This window comes from Chionomys nivalis, chromosome 14, assembly GCF_950005125.1.
Source record: "Chionomys nivalis chromosome 14, mChiNiv1.1, whole genome shotgun sequence".
In the NCBI taxonomy this organism is placed as follows: domain Eukaryota; kingdom Metazoa; phylum Chordata; class Mammalia; order Rodentia; family Cricetidae; genus Chionomys; species Chionomys nivalis.
Window position 1 is genome coordinate 26,837,418 of NC_080099.1, and position 19,516 is coordinate 26,856,933.

At 36.9% G+C, this 19,516-nt stretch overlaps 1 protein-coding gene across 4 annotated transcripts in view; it reads right to left on the reverse strand.

Moving 5' to 3' along the window:
* Positions 1–19,516, reverse strand: part of Slc12a2 (solute carrier family 12 member 2) — a 73,324-nt gene that overhangs the window by 25,056 nt on the left and 28,752 nt on the right. For all 4 annotated transcript variants that reach the window (XR_009058294.1, XR_009058293.1, XM_057788495.1 and 1 more), the window contains exons 10-17: positions 19,008–19,159; positions 17,801–17,908; positions 16,121–16,244; positions 15,358–15,459; positions 14,012–14,167; positions 12,399–12,498; positions 7,976–8,087; positions 5,650–5,790 (exon numbers count right to left, since the gene is read on the reverse strand). Coding sequence is in view for 2 of the 4 variants with exons in the window: in XM_057788495.1 (XP_057644478.1) it covers positions 5,650–5,790; positions 7,976–8,087; positions 12,399–12,498; positions 14,012–14,167; positions 15,358–15,459; positions 16,121–16,244; positions 17,801–17,908; positions 19,008–19,159 (995 nt within the window). In the remaining 2 variants the exon portion in view is untranslated. The remainder of the gene's footprint in view (positions 1–5,649; positions 5,791–7,975; positions 8,088–12,398; positions 12,499–14,011; positions 14,168–15,357; positions 15,460–16,120; positions 16,245–17,800; positions 17,909–19,007; positions 19,160–19,516) is intronic.

The window sequence follows — 19,516 nt, forward strand, 5'->3', positions numbered from 1 at the left end:
TACTGCCAGATCTCCATGCTTGCCTGCCTGTCTCCCTGCCCCCATGCTCACGGCACTAATGGCCATGGACTCACCTCTGAAACTATAACCCACAATAAACTTTCTTTTATAAGTTACCTTGGTCATGGTGTTGCATTACAACAACAGCTACTAAGTTACTTAGTTACTAACTAAGGCAAACCCTTTATCACAGTGACTGGAACATTTTCCCATTCCCTAAGTTGTTTCCATTTTCTTCATAAAGTCCTCTGTGGAAAACATCTGAATTCTGAAAACGTCCAATTTATTGCTGTTTTAAGGTTCATGCCTTTGGTGTCATAACTGAGTCTACTGCCAGATCCAAGGCCATGGAAAATTTAGCTCTGTTTTCTTTAAGTTTTATGGTTTTAGCTCTCATTTATGTTGATGATACATTCTAGTTTGTTTTTGTCTAATGGTTCTAAGTAACATCTTTAAATCTTTTTTTTTTTTCGCAAAACATAAAATGAATTCAAATATTTATCAAAGGCCTGGCCATGAGTCAATGTCCTAAGTATTTCAGTAATTAAGGTGCAGAAAGTAAGGGACAATAAAGAATATCCCAACTTTCTTCTAAAATGAAAACTATCTGCTGGGTAGTATAACCATAGAAGTCTCATATTTGTTTGTTTGTTTGTTTTGCCGGGTGGAGGCAGAGTCAAAGGTATTGAACAGAACCAAACAGTGTTTTCAGTATCTTTAGGCACAACAGCTGTTTAACAGAGTCAGTTACAAAACAGCAGTGACTTGTTGATGGCACAAAATACTATCAAGGTCATGTTCTTGGGGTAAAAACCTATGTCATAATCCTATTAATAATAAAAATGGCACGTTTGTTTGAGTGCTAAGGACTAAACTCAGGGCCTCACACAAACAAGGAATGCATACTACCACTGAATAGTTTCTCAAAGTTTTAATTTATAAAGTAAGGAATAAACATCCTGTAAGACACTCTGTGTACTTATACTTTCAGTGGCATTAATGCACTAACTCTCTCTAGGATCACTCAATTTTTTTTTTTCACTTCCACATGTATCTCTTTCACCTTTAAATATTTCAGTGTAGCTATTACAAAAGAGATATTATTTCTCATTCCTATGAAGCAGTATGTATTTAAGAAAATACTTTACCACTGAAAAAAGTATCTTCTTCAGAAAATACCTCATTAGTGTAATCAGTTTTCAGATTCTATCACTTAAAGAAGAACAACACAATGCTTCCCTCAAGCCTCTCCTCCTGCAGTGCCAGCTTTGGATTTTCAGCACTGTTCTCTATACACCTTGTGTCAGAACTTAGTGACAATAACCGCATTCACTCTGTCATTCTGTCATCACAACCATAACAGAAGAACGGGCTACATAGCTTTTCATTTTTGTCTTCTACTATTAAGCAAAATGATGATGACCTCACTTTATCAACACTTAGTACATCACAGCACACTCTATTCCTAGAGCCTGGTTATAGTATTGGGATATAAACATGTAGTATAAATAATTTTATTAGCAATTCCCAAATTCTTTGGATTTATGAAAGCTAGAAGAAAAACAAGGTTTTTGGTTGGTTGGTTTTGGTTTTTCAAGACAGGGTTTCTCTGAGTAACAGCCCTGACTGTCCTGGAACTAGCTCTTGTAGCCCAGACTGGCCTTGAACTTAAGAGTTCCACCTGTCTCTGCCACCTGAGTGCTGGGGTTAAAGGCATGCACCACCACCGTGTGGCATACCAAAACAAGTTTTAAAAACACTGTTAGCCAGATTAAAACTGTAATCTCAGCACAGGAAACAGACACAAGAGGATCAATCATATACTGTGATTCAAGGCCAGGCGGGTCAACACTATGAGGTCCAGGACAACCAGAGTGAGATCACAAAAACCTTTTTCAAAAACAGCCTCTGCCTGATGAGGGAGTGTCATATATCAATCTGTTGATTTCATTGGTTAATTAATAAAGAAACTGCTTGGCCTGATAGGTTAGAACATAGATGGGTGGAGTAAACAGAACAGAATGCTGGGAAGAGAGGAAGTGAGGCAGACGCCATGCCGCTACTCTCCAGGGCAGACGCGATGAAGCAAGCCGCCAGGTCAGACATGCTGAATCTTTCCCGGTAAGACTGGTGCTACACAGATTACTAAATATGGGTTAGGCAAGATGTGAGAATTAGCCATTAAGAGGCTAGAACTAATGGGCCAAGCAGTATTTAAAAGAATACAATTTGTGTGTTGTTATTTCGGGTATAAAGCTAGCCGGTGGCCGGGAGCCGGGCGGCGGAACACAGCTTGTAGCTCCTACTACAACCGCCATCACTCAACTGTTTTAACACGTGACCAATGAAGTCTAAAAAGATGCTAGACAAGATAATTCTAGGCTGAAATTATAAGTAAGCAACTGATTTTGAAGAGTCATCTCTTTGGAATATTCATTAAGAACAGTATCATTTTGCTATATAAAATAAAGGTTTAAAAATGGTTGGAGAATCAGATGTCTACTGCCTTTTTAAAAAGAAAAAAATCCAAAACATAAATCAAGAAATTAACCATACTAACATCTCACTGTTAAAGTTCTCATTAGCAAACTAGTGATTAAAATTCTGTAATGAAGGCTGATATCTGAATGCTGGTTTAATGAAAAATTCTGATAGTCAAGATGAGCTAGACAGAAAGGAAGAAGAGAAATCAGAAGTTTAGAGTATAATTTCTTCTGAAAGAATCAACTACTTAAAACCATATTGCTAGAATACCAGCAGTGAAGAAAAATATGAACGGAACACTTTCTGACAATGATTTAAAAAAACAAGATAATCTAGTACTTGTGTGACAGGTTTCCACAAGGAAAAAGGGAAACAAGATCTTCCAGTGGCATTTACACTGAATTACTAACTCGGCAGAAGTAGGCTGCAAATAAGCGAGAATAACTGTCAGCTAGCTCCGCCCCTTCCAGAGGTGCAGTGCTACAGCTGTAGACACACACACAGAATAGGCTGTGCTTATTCTGTCTTCCTCCCACAGAGGAAACCCTCCTGATCCATGGAAAGCATGTTAGTTGGACGACGAACACTAGATTAGTTTGAAATCCTGCTAGATTACAAGGCTGTATAGCACTGGGCTTTCTAGGGCAGTGGTTCTCTGGCTTCTGAGGCCATGCAGCTCCACTGCAACCTCCTTCACCATGAGAGGAAAAGAAATCTGCTCTAGTGAGTTCTCTTTAAGGAAGAATTCCTTCATAAAATTTATTACATATGTAAGTGGTTATCAAAATATTTCTGAAAGCTTACAAAAGCCAGCAGGATTAACTCATCACACACATCGCTACCAGACATAGTAGACACCTGAAGTACTAAACTATTACAAACTACAAAAAGTTATAAATCACAAAGCAATAAGCACAGTTCAGACAGACACATGAAATACACATGAAGAACCGCATGTATCTCCATGTGCACTTATCACATTTACTAATAATTCTATTGTTTAGGGACACATCCAGGTAAAGTTTTTACAATTTTTAAAAATTGCACCTCTATTTTTTCATGTACTTTTTAAGAGCTGCTATTTTTAACACTGAGATTTACCCACATGGCTATGTGCAGTTTTCACCTATATGCAGAATTCTATAGAGTAATACATTTTAATTATCTGATGTTTGTTGAAATTAATTATAATTGTGTTAAGCTATTACAAATGATGCTGCAAAGTGGCAACAATGAAATCTTCTCTAGTGACCTCACTAGCCCGTGTAAGCTGCTGGTTGCTTCCAACATGTGAGCTCCGTTTATGCATATTTTGCCATGCTGGTAAAGTATCATGTTTCAGAAACACTGCAACATTGGTGAATTATTTATTTAAGAGTCCCCCCCCCCCCCCCGCCGCCCTTTAGCATCTTAAATAGCACTTTCTGGAACCATGAAAGCTAGACTGTAGAAAAGAGGCTTTTAGGTCAGACCCAGATCAAATCATCTAATTCCCACGTCCTAAGTGAATGGTATCATCAGCAATAAGGGCCCACCCTCAGTCCCTGAGAGACAATCAGGGGCTCCACCAATATTCTGTTTTGGGAGCTGATTAGACAACTCTAACTAACCATTCACAAGGTGGTTTCTTGTGCCTGAACTTAAAACTGCAGAGTCATCTTTGCATGGGAAGAGGTGTATGCGTGAAGTCTAGTCTAGTTCTATCACCAGGCTCTTGTCTAGCAGTGATTGTGGCAGTTCAAACACATCCAACTTCTCTTTACCTGACAGAAGTGGTCCTGGTCGTTATGGCTGCAGAACTGCTTTGACTCTAGTCCTGGCATCTAGCTTCCCTCTTTGATCCACATCTTCCCCTCTCCCCCTTCATTTACTGGCCTACAGCATATCCAGACACACCGTACCATTCTTTTACTGGCTATATTTCAGGATTATTATGCTCCCATAATGTTTATGTTTCCCTTAAAATCTCAAAGATTTAAACTTTTAAAAGATTACTGATATTTTTCACAGTTCTATTTTCTGGGTTTCACTTAGAAAATCATTCTTTGAATATTTTATATATTCTCCTAATTTTTAAAATTCGCATTTTATCTCTAGGCTTTTAATTCATCTTTAAAATAATGGTTTTGTTTCGATTTTTACTTAAGACAAGGTCCTGGCTGGCCTGAAACCCATGGTGTAGACCAAGCCAGCCAAAAGCACGGGATAATTCCCAGCCTCCAAAGTGCTGAGCCTGCAGCTGTGCACCACCGCATCTGGCTCTCTTTCTATTTTGTAGCCACGGAAGGCTACATGGAAGCCATTCACCAAACCTTGCTTCAAAATGACTTTTGCAGTCTTTGTAAGGACACATTTCATTCCTTTTCATTGACAGCAATTACAGACAACCTTTTCAAAGCCACTTGTATACAGTAAATTTTCTCATTTTCTGCCGTCATTAAATTACAGCAACTTCCATGCAGCAGTGTCATGATTACTTACAACCTACTCCCTGCTTGTCTTTCCTAAAGTTTATTTATTCCTAACCAAGCTCCAAAGATTATTCCTACGTTCTAAGAAGCATGCAGCAGAGCTAAAAATCTCACCTCACCTTTAACAGACAGTTCTAATCACAGCGCTTTTTTACTTTTAATGTGTACTTGTTTGGTTTTAAGATTAAGTTGGTAAACACTGTTTCAATTTATATCTCCCTATTATCTTTAGGAAAGTGAAAACAGAGTTCAGAAGTTAAGTAAATAGTTCGGTCCAAGACCCATAATAAGACAGCAACAGCACTAACATTTAAACCTGGGAATGATTCCAAATTTCCTATTGTGGTGCCTATAAAATACATAAAGTCTAAACTAAGAGCTAGTAAATGAACAAATACAAAAGACAAGAATTTTCAAAAAGCCAAAATAAAGATGGCTATGACTCAATGTTTTCAAAACAAACCTGGTGGGTAAAGGAAGTGAGAAATACCTAACAGAGAGAGATGAACAGGTTAAGAGAATTTTCAAATAGGCCCTTTGTGTCACACGACAACACAACATTTTTGCAGATTTCTAAATTACAAAACGATTAGTGGTTTGCTTAAAGATATTTTTTAAAAAGATATAGACTACATGAATAATTAAGTAGAAAACATAAAAGCTTTAATGTGCAGCCATGTGAAAGACTCATCACCTGCATCAAATACTGGGCACCTTCTCTCAAGTCATCTGCATGAACCGGAGCATAGAAAGCCTTCATTTTGTTTTTAATAAGCCATCGCTGATATTTGGCTTGATCAATGGACATCTCTTTCATAGCTTGTCTTCGAGGGCCCTTTAAAACAAAATATTATCAGAATTTTTTACTTGACACACAATTCCTTTTACACTTAGAAAAGGTATCCTCTTGCATTGGCTTGAAAGAATGTGCTTGTGTAGATGTGGGAGAAGTGAAATAATAGTCTTTCATTTTCCCTGAGGGAATTCTAATACCTAAGGTTATGCAAAAAGGCAGAGCACTGCCGGTGCCTGGAGAAGGTAGGAAAAAAGATTTTAAAACAAAGTATTTCAATCCTAAATTAATGAGAGAAATTTGCAATTACTGAAAATGGAAAAGAGATTACACAATACGAAATAAAGCCTTCTATTTCTCTACAGAAAGTCTCCTATTTTGCTTTCTGTTTGGTCTAAGTGTCTGGGTTACTGAATCACCATAAATTGAGAATATCAGTGAAAAATCAAAGTAAGGCAATACTTCTATAAGATGAAGGAAATGGGCTTGGCTAACTCAAAATTCCATTTTTTTTTCAAAATTCCATTTTGATACTTTTATACAATCTATAAAATTTGTTAGGCACAGACATATAAAACAAAACTTTGAAAGTATTTAAAAGTATATATCTTAAAAATAAGTATGTCAGGGGCTGGAGACATGGCTCAGTGGTTAAGAGCACTGGCTGCTCTTCCAGAGGACCAAGGTTCAATTTCCAGCTCCCACAAAACAACTCACTGTTTCATACAGGCAAAACAAAGTACATAAAATAAAAATAAGTTAAGCGATAAAAATAAAAAATATGTAGAGAAAAATATCTCCTAATAATGGAAACTGCCTTCCTTCTAACCTTTTGTGCTCAAGGCATTGACTTCAAGGCTCAGCTAGAGACAAACTGGAACACTCCATGTACCCTGAGTGGGGTCAATGCTGATGACAAACCCTCCACACAAGCCCAAGTGTGCAAAAGGATATTTGTGGCCTTGGCTTTGCGACCATACAAGAGCGACTGTTACAGGAACTGCAATACAACGAACATACATTCTGGCACCTAAATAATGGAGCAGAGTTTGAGGAAAAAACAAATACGACATTCTAGTTTTTCTTTTTTTTAACTCTCCAAGGCCTATCATTTATTTGTTACTCTTAAAAGACTTATTTTTAACTGGATTCAGATTTAGAAATAGAAATTCTCAGTGAGGACAGCCTACTCTCTTGGCAATCTGTTCCTGGCATCTTTTGGTGGCTTCCCTTCATTCTCTTGGGCAAGTGTTTAGCACATTCTGCGGCCTCCTCATTTTCTTATCATATTGTCTGTTCAGAGCAGTGTTACAGGATGCGTGGAGTGATGGGATGCTGAGTCTTGGCTGGTCTGGTCCTTCGTTTCCTACCTTCTTTAAGGGTTTTCTGACAACACACTGGCATACATCATTTTAGAGAGACCGAAAAGTTTTCAGGTTATGCTCGCTCTTTTGGACTCCAGCTGCTGAGGCACAGTACTTATTGTACAGAAATATCCTTCTCTCTCTTCTTTACAGTAGCCAAGCTAACAGCCCTTAGACTGTGTCCATGATGCATCTCAAAAAGACTTGTGCCCTCTCTCCAAAATCCTCCTTGATCTGTAGCAGGAATGCCGCTCGCTCAATAGCTGGCACATGTTACTGTGGAGCAAGACACCTTGAGTCATGGAAAACTCTGTCATTCCCACTGACTTGGACCACAAAACCCTTCCAGAACCTCTGCAGCTACTTCTGTGACCATGTGCTCCTCAGGAAAAAAAAAAAAGTTTGTCATCCACGTCAACAAGTATCCAACAATCAATGGCTGGGAAGGAAACAGTCAGCTTCTCTTGACGCAGCTGGCCAGGAGGTGCCACCAAAAAAAAAAAAAAAAAAAAAAAACCCAAAACAAACAAAAAAAACCTCACCTCAGCTCCAATGCACAAGGCATGATGCATCATTTCATAATTATTTTCAAGATTCAAAATGATATTTTTTAAAAAAGCACTACTTTGGGGGTGAAAACTTATTATAGGTATTTTTCTTACTCCTGATTCAAATCACAAAGTATCTGTTTAAAAATGCTACTTTGTGACTGTGACTTAAAGGAAAAAGTATTTTGAAGAAAACATCTAAAAAACAATCCTACAAATTTGTCTAATGACTTCTAATCTACAAAGTTTGTAATTTACAATCCCGGTTGATGAGTGAAAGAATGATTTACTATAGAAAACAAAACTAATACATACCATATGCACATGGCCACAGATCATCAAACCAACATTTTTCGTGAAGTCATGAACAAGATGAAGTAAAGCAGGGCGTGAGTTTGGAGACCCTGTCATAACAAGACACTGTGGCCTAATTTAAGATAAAATAAATAAAATAAAATTAGAACAGTTTGAAATCTGAAGTTTGTATGTGGTTTCTCTAGGAGCAAAGCTACAGAAGAACTTTAGGAAGATGCTGGCTATGTGGGACTGGAGGGACGGCTCAGTGGTTAACAGTGTTTGCTGCTTTTCCAAAGGACCCAAGTTCAGTTCTCAGCAGCCATGTCAGACAGTTCAAGGCTACGTGTAACTCCAGTTGGCTGTCAAGGGCCCCTGGAGACACAGAGCACATTCGTACAGACAAATAGACATATATAACACATAAATAACACCAAATATTAAAAAAAACTTGTAAGAAATAGCATACCAGATACCCCTCTCAAACAACTCTGAGTTTCTGGGAATGCCACAGAAATTACTATTTTGTTTAAGAATGAGATAATAATTTTTTATCTTCAAAAGTCATAAATGTTCCAGTCATTTCATAGATCCTAAAAAACTTACTGAGCACAACAAAACCATAATATAAACAGGTGAGTTCCATCTCAGCATAATGGCATCACTTCATGTATCAACCCTGTCTAATCCAGCTTACTTAAGACTGCTGTGATGTAAGTAGAATCAACTACATCTTCTATTGGACTACAATATTTTCATTCTAATTAATAACCATGAATGCCAAAATTGCACTCAAGTATCTCTGCAAACATGAGAAGGTGAAAAAATATTTAGATTGTTTTAAACTTGCTTTTTTGTTGGCAACAGCAGTGCAGGCCTTTAATCCCAGCACATGGGAGGCAGAGGCAGGCAAATCTGTGAGTTTGAGACCAACCTGATCTACAATAGCAAGTTCCAAGACGGCCAGGAGTACAGAGAGAGACTCTGTATTGAAAAATAAAAACTGATTCTCACTAACTAAAAGAGGAAATAAATCTTGTTTATATAATATCCAGGTATCAATTTATCCACCAAAACAGATTAGCAAAGTGCTGACTGATTCCTAAGGTTAGGACTGGAAAGATGCTCAGTAAGGACTCCTAAGGAACCCAGAGAGGCTATGAGCACTTCCTGTTCTTGCAGAGGATGAGGGTTCCAGTACACACATGGCAACTACCAACAGTCTGACACTTGTTTCAGAGGATCCGATGCCCTCTTCTGATTCTCAGACATACATGTAGGCAAGGACACACATATACATAAAACAAAACTAAGTGAATCTTTAAATTTTTCTTTAATTCTAACTTAAACACTAACTTTTTGACTCATCCATAAAATAATAAAAGTATTAACCAAGATTTAGAAATTTAGTGAGGTAGCTCAAAAATCAATTCTGTCTGAGAGGTGCTTTGGAGTAATCAAATGAAACATTATTGCCCAGACAGCTCAGTGTCCTCTTCAGACTGTCTTGTCTCGCCTTTCAGCATCCACAGGTAGCATGATTCTCCAGCAAAGGAACTCTGAGTATTTTACAACCCATAAGGTGTTTGTTTTTCAGACTATGCTACTTAAAAGTGAGTTGTTTCCCATACTTTCTTTCCTGTAAGCAAGATCATGGGTGCAGTGATAACTTTGATCACAAAGACAAAACACATCTTCTAGGGGCAATAGAATGGAAATGCGTAAGGAACAGTAGTGCCACATGGCCAAATCTGCCTACCTGCCATGAACCATTCATGTCTGAACATCTGTCAACTCCTTCAACATTTAATTATTGCTTTTTAAAAAGCTTCTTGTTAGAGTAGACTCCCCCATAAACAATATAATTCTGTTAAAGTGATAAAACCACGAAATTAACAAACCCATGAGTATCAGCATTACAATATTGAAAGGTATAAAGCAGGCAGCAGAGTGGGGGAGCAAACCATCAGGAAACACTAAATGAAGGGGAGGCCGTGAAGCTGCTGATTCTATACCACAAGTGCAGCAATGCCGCCTAGAGTGCAAGGGTCTGGAAACAGCAGTAATGATGTGTTAAAGAAACCTGAATCAAGAACATAAGAAGTCTACATAAGAAGCAAGTAGACTGAGCCATCATTTCCATCACCATGGCTTCTTGCTAAAGGGGCCTCTGTAGTCCAGAAGACACTGAAATAGCTAAGGGCAGAAGTCAGCAATCTAAGCTAGAGGATTAGAGGCTGTTTATGGGCAAAACTCTGAAACCTTCACCTCCTTCCCTACCTAGCTCTCAGAATTCTGTTAACGAAATATTCCTTTCTGAGAAATCTAATCAGATCAAAAGAAAGCCTTTAAAATGACTTAAATTCCCTGAAGAATGGCAAAGCCGCATTAATCTACATTAAGAACTTGACTAGCAAGGAAGGCCTCAGCACCAGTGCAGAACTTCTTTGTCAGAAAGTATAGAGACTGCACTTTAGAAGAACCCAGACTCAAGAAAAAGGAAACTATTAGAAACAAACATCAAGTAACTCAAACTTTTGGCAACTTTGATGAAGGCTGAGATAAACACAAAAATTAAATATAAAAAGAATTATTAGTTTTAATACAACAACAAAGCAAAAAAAATTATACTGTATCTACCATTTAACATTATAAAAATACAAATATTAAATATGAATTAATCAAAGTAACACCATACAATGTATTGCAAGTATGGGAAGAATACATCTATGCACTATAGTCAGAAACAGAGAAAATAATGGCCAGCAAAAAAATCAGGAAGATAAATACGGCTTTATGGATACAAAATGAACAGGTAACAAAGCAGTCAAATTGCAGAAACCACTGCCTATGGTGTAAGAAAAGGACATAGAGGATAGATAAGGCAAGTATTGGTTTTCAAGGCAAAATTTTACAAACTCTCCCCTTCATGCTATGTCTATTATAATTTTTATAAAAATTTAAAACATTCATGGGAGCAGAGGCAGGAGTACACTGAGTTACAGAACAGCTGAGTTATATAAATTATTAAACAGCAAAAAACCAAACTGGGATAAAAAGAACTTAAAAAAATTCACGCAATTAAAATAAGTCCAATCAAGTTTTTACTGGCTTAAAACTAATTGTGACTTTTGTTCATATATTCATTTATGTTACACAACTCACAAAACAACAATTTCTATTTTTCTGTCGTATCAACTACCCAAAATACACTAACATTTAAGTTTTTCTATCAGGGTTCTCATTCTTTTTTTTCCTCCCCTCTCTTACTTGCAAAGCTGCGGTCTCTGGGAGCTTTTCATTTCAGAGAAAAGGGACAGTGGGTGAGCAGGTGCCCAAAAGAGCAACATAAGGAACACACACAAATTCTCCTTCTCAAGAGAACAATTGTTTCCTGAAATGTATCTCCTCTTCAAAGATGTTCTCTGGAACAACTTTGTGTGTTTCAGAAAGACAATTACAGACAGAAGTCAATGAAAGGTGATGACTCATAACCAGAAAAAGTCACCTCTTCACAGCTAAAAAATTTGATCAATTTAGAAAATATTATTTTATGAAAATATTAAGTATAAATAAGCTAAAAGGTCTTAGACTTTATCTACATAGTATTTCTGAATATAGAAAAGCATCTCTCTACAGTGCTTAAGCAGCTGGATCTAACCCATGATTGGCACTACATTGCAGAAGCTTCACTGGTGACTAATAGACTACTGACAGCCATTCCCTGAGGGAAGTACAAGGCAACCACTCTGGCTAAATGCAGTCGATCACTGCAAGTGGTTTCCACTTAGTTGCTGAGTAATGGGAATAACTCAGTATTATTTAGTCTTAATAAATTACAGAAATAGGTGTATCAAAATGAGCCTACAGCAGCAGGCACGGCTGTGCTCGCAGCACTCAAGCAGCAGAGGCAGGTGGGGTCTCTGAGTTGAAAGGCTGTCTGGTCTACACAAAGGGAGTCCCCGGCCAGCTGGAGTGAAACATATACATATACAGTGAAACCCTGTCTCAAACAGATAAACAAAAAACCCTTACAGGGGTCAATTACCAACACCCACATAACAGTTCACAGTTTTCTGTAACCCCAGTTTCAGGGGATCGAAGACTGCTCTCTGGCCTCTGCAGGCACTAGGCATGCAAGTGCACAGGCACAGACACAAGCAAAATGTCCATACACATAAAAAATTTTAAAGAAACTTATAAATAGTAATCAACATGAATGATTACAAAGAGGAAAAAATTATTGTTCTTTAAATGACAGTTCCAAAACTTTCGTAACAGTTTGAAGGAAGACAAACTTTTTTACATGATTTGATTTTGAATAAATTAACTGCCCAGGGCCATCCAAACAAAACAGAATATCCTGTACTAATCCATACAGAAATAGTTTAAGAATTGAACGACTAGCGACCAGAGAACGCCTCCATGGTGCCTCATCACCTACCTGAAGTTTTTCACGTGGTCTTCCACCCCAGAGAGACGAATTGAATGCTGCAGTGCACTCAGGTAAGTCAGGGCTTGAGTGGACGATCCCCAGTTCACATCTGTGGGAAAACAGGGTCACACAGTGTGATACCAACAGCAGCCAATTCAGACATATGGGATTGACAGCAAATAGGGCAGAATCTTCATGTTTATAAGTCAATTGCTAAAATAAAGCACTATTCTATAACTTGGCATAGTTCCAGTATATAGAAATATATGAAGATATCATATATTTCATGTCTGTCGATGCAATTTAAAAAGGTATAACCTAAGCCGGGCGGTGGTGGCGCACGCCTTTAATCCCAGCACTCGGGAGGCAGAGGCAGGCGGATCTCTGTGAGTTCGAGACCAGCCTGGTCTACAGGAGCTAGTTCCAGGACAGGAACCAAAAAGCTACGGAGAAACCCTGTCTCGAAAATCAAAAAATCAAAAAATAAAAAGGCATATCCTAATAAGGGCATGATGATGGCATGTTCACATAACTCAAAACAATCTCTCAACAATAAAACATTTAAAATTATTCATTCTGTAGCTGAAGGCATATTTTAAGTACAGTAAATACATTCAAGCTACTTAAACATGAAAATGTCTTCTACCATTGAATAAAAAGGTTGGTCCTTGATTGATTTTAGACACATTAATATATGCTTAATAGGTATTTTGAAGGAATAATTGCTCTTAGAAGTTAAAAATATAGCTCCTTTGCCCTTTCAACTTCTAGAGCCACCGTCTGAATCCAAAAGCTTATCACTTCACATCCAGACCGAAAAGTCTCATCGCTGCTGTAAACTGCTGGACCTGCTCCTTCTCAGATTATGCCAGTGGAGCAAACTCTCCTGTCTTTTTTATGCCAGATCCTTTTCTGTACACTGAAAAAAATCCTAATAGCCTCACCCTCATCACCTTACATGGAGATCTACCTAGACATCATTAATGTGGAAGATGATAATCACTAATTATTTCTCAGTTAAGAACATTCGTTATTAGCTGGGCAGTGATGGTGCACAGCTTTAATCCCAGCACTTGGGAAGCAGAGGTAAATGATCTGTGTGTTCAAGGCCAGTTGGTTTACAGAGTGAGCTCCAGGACAGGGAAACCCTATCTCAAACAAACACACAAAAACACAAACTATATATATTTACTTTCTTTGGGAAAGACACATCTTCCCAGTGCCTGAATTCCTTGCCATACAGCAGCTCTAAGATAACAAGAGGCTACATATGTGTGTGTGTGTCACACATGCAAACATACACATACATATTTCGCTAGTAGTTACTAGAGTGCTGCAAATCTGGAACCTTCAGGACAATTTTAAAACATAACTACAACAGAATGTTAGTTTATTATTTTTCTTAAAAACATTAGTCACATTTAATTCATGGGGAGAATAAAATTCTATAGGAATAAAACATTTTAAATGTACTTCAAAAACAAAAAAATTATTTGGAAAGAAGGTTTTGTAAGTTTTACATGAAACACCTTTTCAAATATACAAAAGACGCTTGAATAAAAAGTAACAAAAATTTGTCGACATTTTTTAAGTAAAACTACTAAGCAGAAAAGACTACTGACCTGGTTTTTTGTAGGTAACATAAATATACAGTCCGAGAACTATCACGTAGGTGAGCAAGGCCGCCCACCAGTTAATGACAAACATGACGATGCAACACAGAATCGCTCCAAGAAGGGAGATCCACATGTTGTAGTACTTGAATGCAGGACGCCATCCTAACAATGACAGACAGAAAACGTAATCAGAGTTTTCATCTGCTTTACACAGTGACACTAAATTATGTATAAAATAGTTTTCATTATGGCTGCCACACTCAATATTAAGTTCCAGGATAACATCAAACAATAAAGTCAATGACTGTTATTGAGCATAACTGGTTTTGATAATTCGTAATGACTGTGAAGATAATATTTTCCTATTACTGCATCTTCTCAGACCTTCAGTCAATACAATCTTTGAAATTTTAAATCAACCCACCATAGTGAACACTACAGAAGCACCATAAAAAGGAAAGACTTCATGTAGACTTGCTCCTGGGTGGAGCAGCTTTCCCCTCTGGTCATCAGCATGAGACACAGCCATGTTCTAATAAATTTATTAAACATTTCAAACAACCTACCCATGTAACTAAATCTTGGTGTGACTCCAAGAAATTCATACCTTTCCATTAGTATTAGTTATATACTAATAATATATATAAATTAATAAAATATAATGAATTAAAAACTACTCATAACCTTGTCACTAATAGTCAAAAATACTTTTTATTTAAAATTATTTCAATAAAATTTTATTTTGAAAGTAAAACTGAAGCTAAGACATGTGTTCATACTTCCTTTCCTTTTGAAAACCCCACCTGCTACCGGCCTGTTCTGTACTTAAATCCTTCTGTACTTTCCATTCTCTTCCTGATTTTAGCCCTGCCCCATTTCGAACACAAGCAGCACAGTACTTTTTCAGTTGACAGAGGCCCCTATGCTAGAATTCTACAAAATTCACTGTGCAAAAACATGGTGGGGCTGGCACTTAGGCTCAGTGGTAAAGAGTGTGCTGTGATTATCATGCCTGGAGCACCAGCTCAATTCTCAGTACCAAAAATTCTGAACAGTTATCAAATAATGACAAAGTTACGAGAACTGAATCAGGTAAGCAAATAGTAAAGAAATTCTCAAAATAGGACTAATTCTTTAATATGACAAATGCTGTTTAATGTTTTGAAAAGAAACAGCTTATTATCAGTGTACTTCATAACAAAAGATCTCTGAGCACTGAACTTGACATAATTATAAAAGAAAACAACTCTAATGAGCTAAACTCACAAACACCAAATTTAGAAAACTAGAAATTTTGTTTTCTCAGAAATCATAGCCATTAGCATATACAACTTTCTAAAATGTGAAATCACCTGGAGATTTTGCAAGTGACGCATGGAACACTGAAAAATTGATTAACGCATATGAGGCAAGGAAGAAATTTGAGATAATTGGAGCAATAACATTCAATTCAGCTGCAAAAGAAACAAGAAAAAAATTAATGTATTTAAAACTACAAATTTTGAAATATTCCTAACTTTTAAATAGCATAATAAATACCCCTAAATCTACCACAGACTGATACTAATATCCTGCTATCACAACAGATGGCATAATCAAGTTTCAATCAACTAATTTGAGGGTCTAGACAATTCTTTAGAAAGCCTAATGTTATCTTTAGAATAATCAACAGGATCCACAGCTTTGCACACGATCAAATAGAGGCATTATCTTCCTGGCACACTAGTACCCTTTTCCTACACTATCATCATATATTTTACGAATACACGCTTACAATTTTAGTACTTGGGAAATAGATGCAAGACCACTGGGAATTCAACAGTATATTCGGCTACAATTGTGAATAATAGGAGGCCACCCTGAGCTACATGAGTCTTAAAAAACAAGTGTAACCTCCTCTATTTCCTCCATCCCTAATTTCATGTAATAGCAACAATTTTAGTAAATAATATCTGTCACTATTATTTGCAGTATTTTACTTACTCTTGTTTGATTAGAAATTAATTTAGTGCACTAAAGCAAGGCACATTTTGTTAATAATTTGATATTCATGATTATATAATGCTATATATAAACATACCAAAACCTATATAATATATCCTTCATAGAACTAACCAATTAGGATGAATCCAAGTGCAATTAAGAATGTTAAGATGTAACCACGAAGAGGTTCGTTATTTTTTCCATAACCTTTAGCAAACATCTGGAAAGCTGGGTAGATATTGTCCTTACATAGAGCCTAATAAAAGAATACAAACATTAAAATGAAATACATGAAAATTAAGATACACAAGTCTGCTAACAGTTAAAACAGGTTAATAATGAATTGGAGCCCGAGTCTCTCATTTCTGATGCTTTTTGTTTCCTGTCTCACAGTGTTTCACCTACAGACTATAAATAAGGGCTATGTAAAATAGTTCAAATAGCAGAAGGGTAGTTGGTTTATATAACACTGCTTAAGATGTTGTCTTACCCCACCCCATGTGGAAACTCTTCCTTTGAAGAATCAGCAAAGCAGACATTTGAAATAATAGTACAATAAAAAAGAAAATTGGAAGCTGGTAAGTACAAGACAGTGTACCTATGACTTTAGGAAACTAAGTTCAGGGATGCTGGAGGGATAGCTCAGAGGTTAAGAGCACTGACTAGTCTTCCAGAGGACCTGGGTTCAATTCCCAGCACCCATGTGGCAGCTCATGTGTATAGCTACTCATGACTGTCTGTAACTCTTAAGGTTTGACACCCTCACACAGACTTACATGTAGGCAAAACATTAATGTACATAAAATAAAAATAAGTTCTTTTTAAAAAAGAAATGTTAGGTCCAAATTTGAAACATAAAAGTAGATTTAAAACCCTAATTATAAAGTTTAATCACTTTTCTTCAAATCTTAATAGATGCTACCTTAAAAATCATATTCTACACTATTACTATACTTTTTGGCTATAAATATAATATTAAGAATAAAGATAGAAATTTAACACTTATCTGACTTAGTAATTAAAAATTATATCCTAGGCCGGGTGGTGGTGGCGCACGCCTTTAATCCCAGCACTCGGGAGGCAGAGGCAGGTGGATCTCTGTGAGTTCGAGACCAGCCTGGTCTACAAGAGCTAGTTCCAGGACAGGCTCCAAAGCCACAGAGAAACCCTGTCTCAAAAAACCAAAAAAAAAAAAAAAAAAAAAAAAAAAAAAAAAAAATTATATCCTAATCAGGATTAGCTGCTTATGATCACTACAGGGAGCAATGTTCACTCTAGTTATCACTGCACCTACTACAATTACTGTAATGTTAGCCACATAAAATATTTAAGTTGGCAACATGCTAATTGAAACTATTATTTACTGCTTCTGATTAGTCTTAGATTGCACTCCTAAGAACTCTAGACTTTTATGCTAAGTATGTCAAAAACTCTTTTATCCCTAAAATACTTATTTTTGTCATTTTTAATTATGTATGTGTCTGGAATCATAAGTGATTATGAGTGACCCAATGTACAATCTGGAAACGGAATTTGGATCTTTTGCATGAGACCATACAATTGAGCCATCTCTCCAGATCCTCAAATCATCCTTTCTAAGCATATACCATGACACTAGGTAAATGCACAAATGTTTGTATGGATCCACATAGCATTTATATACATAAAATTTATACCAGTTTTAATATACGTATAGGCAAACATAACAAACATGTGAGGTTGATAAAGGTAACCTACTTGAATATAGCAACAATCCAAAAATTGAAATGTCTTAACATTCCCCCAATAAAAATTATTCTATGAAACATTTACCTGAAATATTTTGGGAGCACTCACGAGAGAGGCCAGAGCTGATGAAAGCGTGGCTGAAAAGATACCTGCAGAGATCAAGGGTGCGAACCCTGACACCATGCTCATCACCTAAATGGAGTGGCACAATTGCAAAAGAAGTCTTAAAAACGGTTGACAAAGAGCAGAGGATAGAGCAGTCACAGTCTGGAGCGTCTAATAAAGGAAACTAATGCTGGGGAAATCTGAGAGCAGTTTGGTAAATAGCATGAAGAAGGAAACTACAAGTTATTAAAACAGATTTACCACTAAAACCTCTCTTGTAAATTTCCAAATGAACATATGACAGACAAAAGAGGATGATGAACCGCCACCGCCAACTACCTGTCACCAGGTTCCAATCCACATCATTTGCAGCCCTACATTTTTAATGCATAAGGTTCAGTGTGTATCTGATAACAGGCAGACATTTGGAAATTGTAGCTAAAGTCGCTGGCCCGGCTTAATTTGGCCAGCCCTTCACAGTAACACACATCTCGTCACCAATCAAATTGCCTCAATTGTCCCCATTGTCCTGGTCATTTCAAAGCAGGCTTTTTATTTTTATTTTTATTTTAAATCAGCTCTCAAAAAGGATTATTATATTTGGGTGATACAGTTTTTAAATATATTTAGTGTATGGCTTCATATATCTCATACTCGATCTCTCACAACCCTCAGTTTATCATGAGCGTGTTCACTGTGTTAATGCAAGATGCAGGTGTGTGTATACTGCTACCATTCGCTACCTCCACTCAGTGCTTCATTTGGAGAGCCATTTTGCCTTTCATCTTTGCTGCTCTGTGTTGTGGCCTGCACTGATATTACCACTGGTTTTGTTGAGTGTCACTCTGTCCAGTCTCACCATTAGTTTTAGAGAATGCCAAATATTAAACTGCAGAGCCAGAGTTTAGTTGGTTTTTCATTTCCCAATACTAAGCATAGGGCATTGATATTGATTTGTGAAAAAGACAACACAACCAGAGAGAGAATGAGCCTGAATCATGAATCATCTCAAGAGTTTATTTACTCTTTCATGTATTTTCCATTTGCCTAGTTAGTGATAAAGAGAAAGCAACAACTTTCTTCCCTTCTAATGTACAGCTAAATTCTAAATGACCAGATTTCATAGTGGTCTAATCCCTAGATAAATACAGAATATTTTTATCATTGATAGAATGTAAATGCTTACCTGAAAGTTGTTCATTAGTCCATAATAACAAGGATTGCTTTCACAATAGGAAAAGTCAAAGTTTAATTTGCAGGCTGCAGAAGTACAGTTCGTTAGCTCTGTGGTAATGGTATCATTAACATTCCCAGTGGCATCCCGAACAACACAAGAACCTGAAGCACAAGCAACAGTCAGAGTAACTCATACACGCATTCCTCTTAAAATCCTACATCCATTCATAAAGAAATCACAGTACTGTCTAGGAACATATTCATAATAGCATACACTTCATGCATATACATCTTTATTCTGAATGAAGTAAGAAACTTTGTGGTTTAAGTAATCAAACTAAACATTCTATTAAAAAAGTGCTACATTTCAGGCATTTTATAAGTGGTGGGAAAACTTGTATAAATATTTCAATCATCATTTTTTTCTCTGCCTTTCAATCATGTTGCCAAAAGCATCTCCCTCTAAATGCACCTCTGAACTATTACAGGACTAGAGAGAGAGAAAAAACACTTAAGACT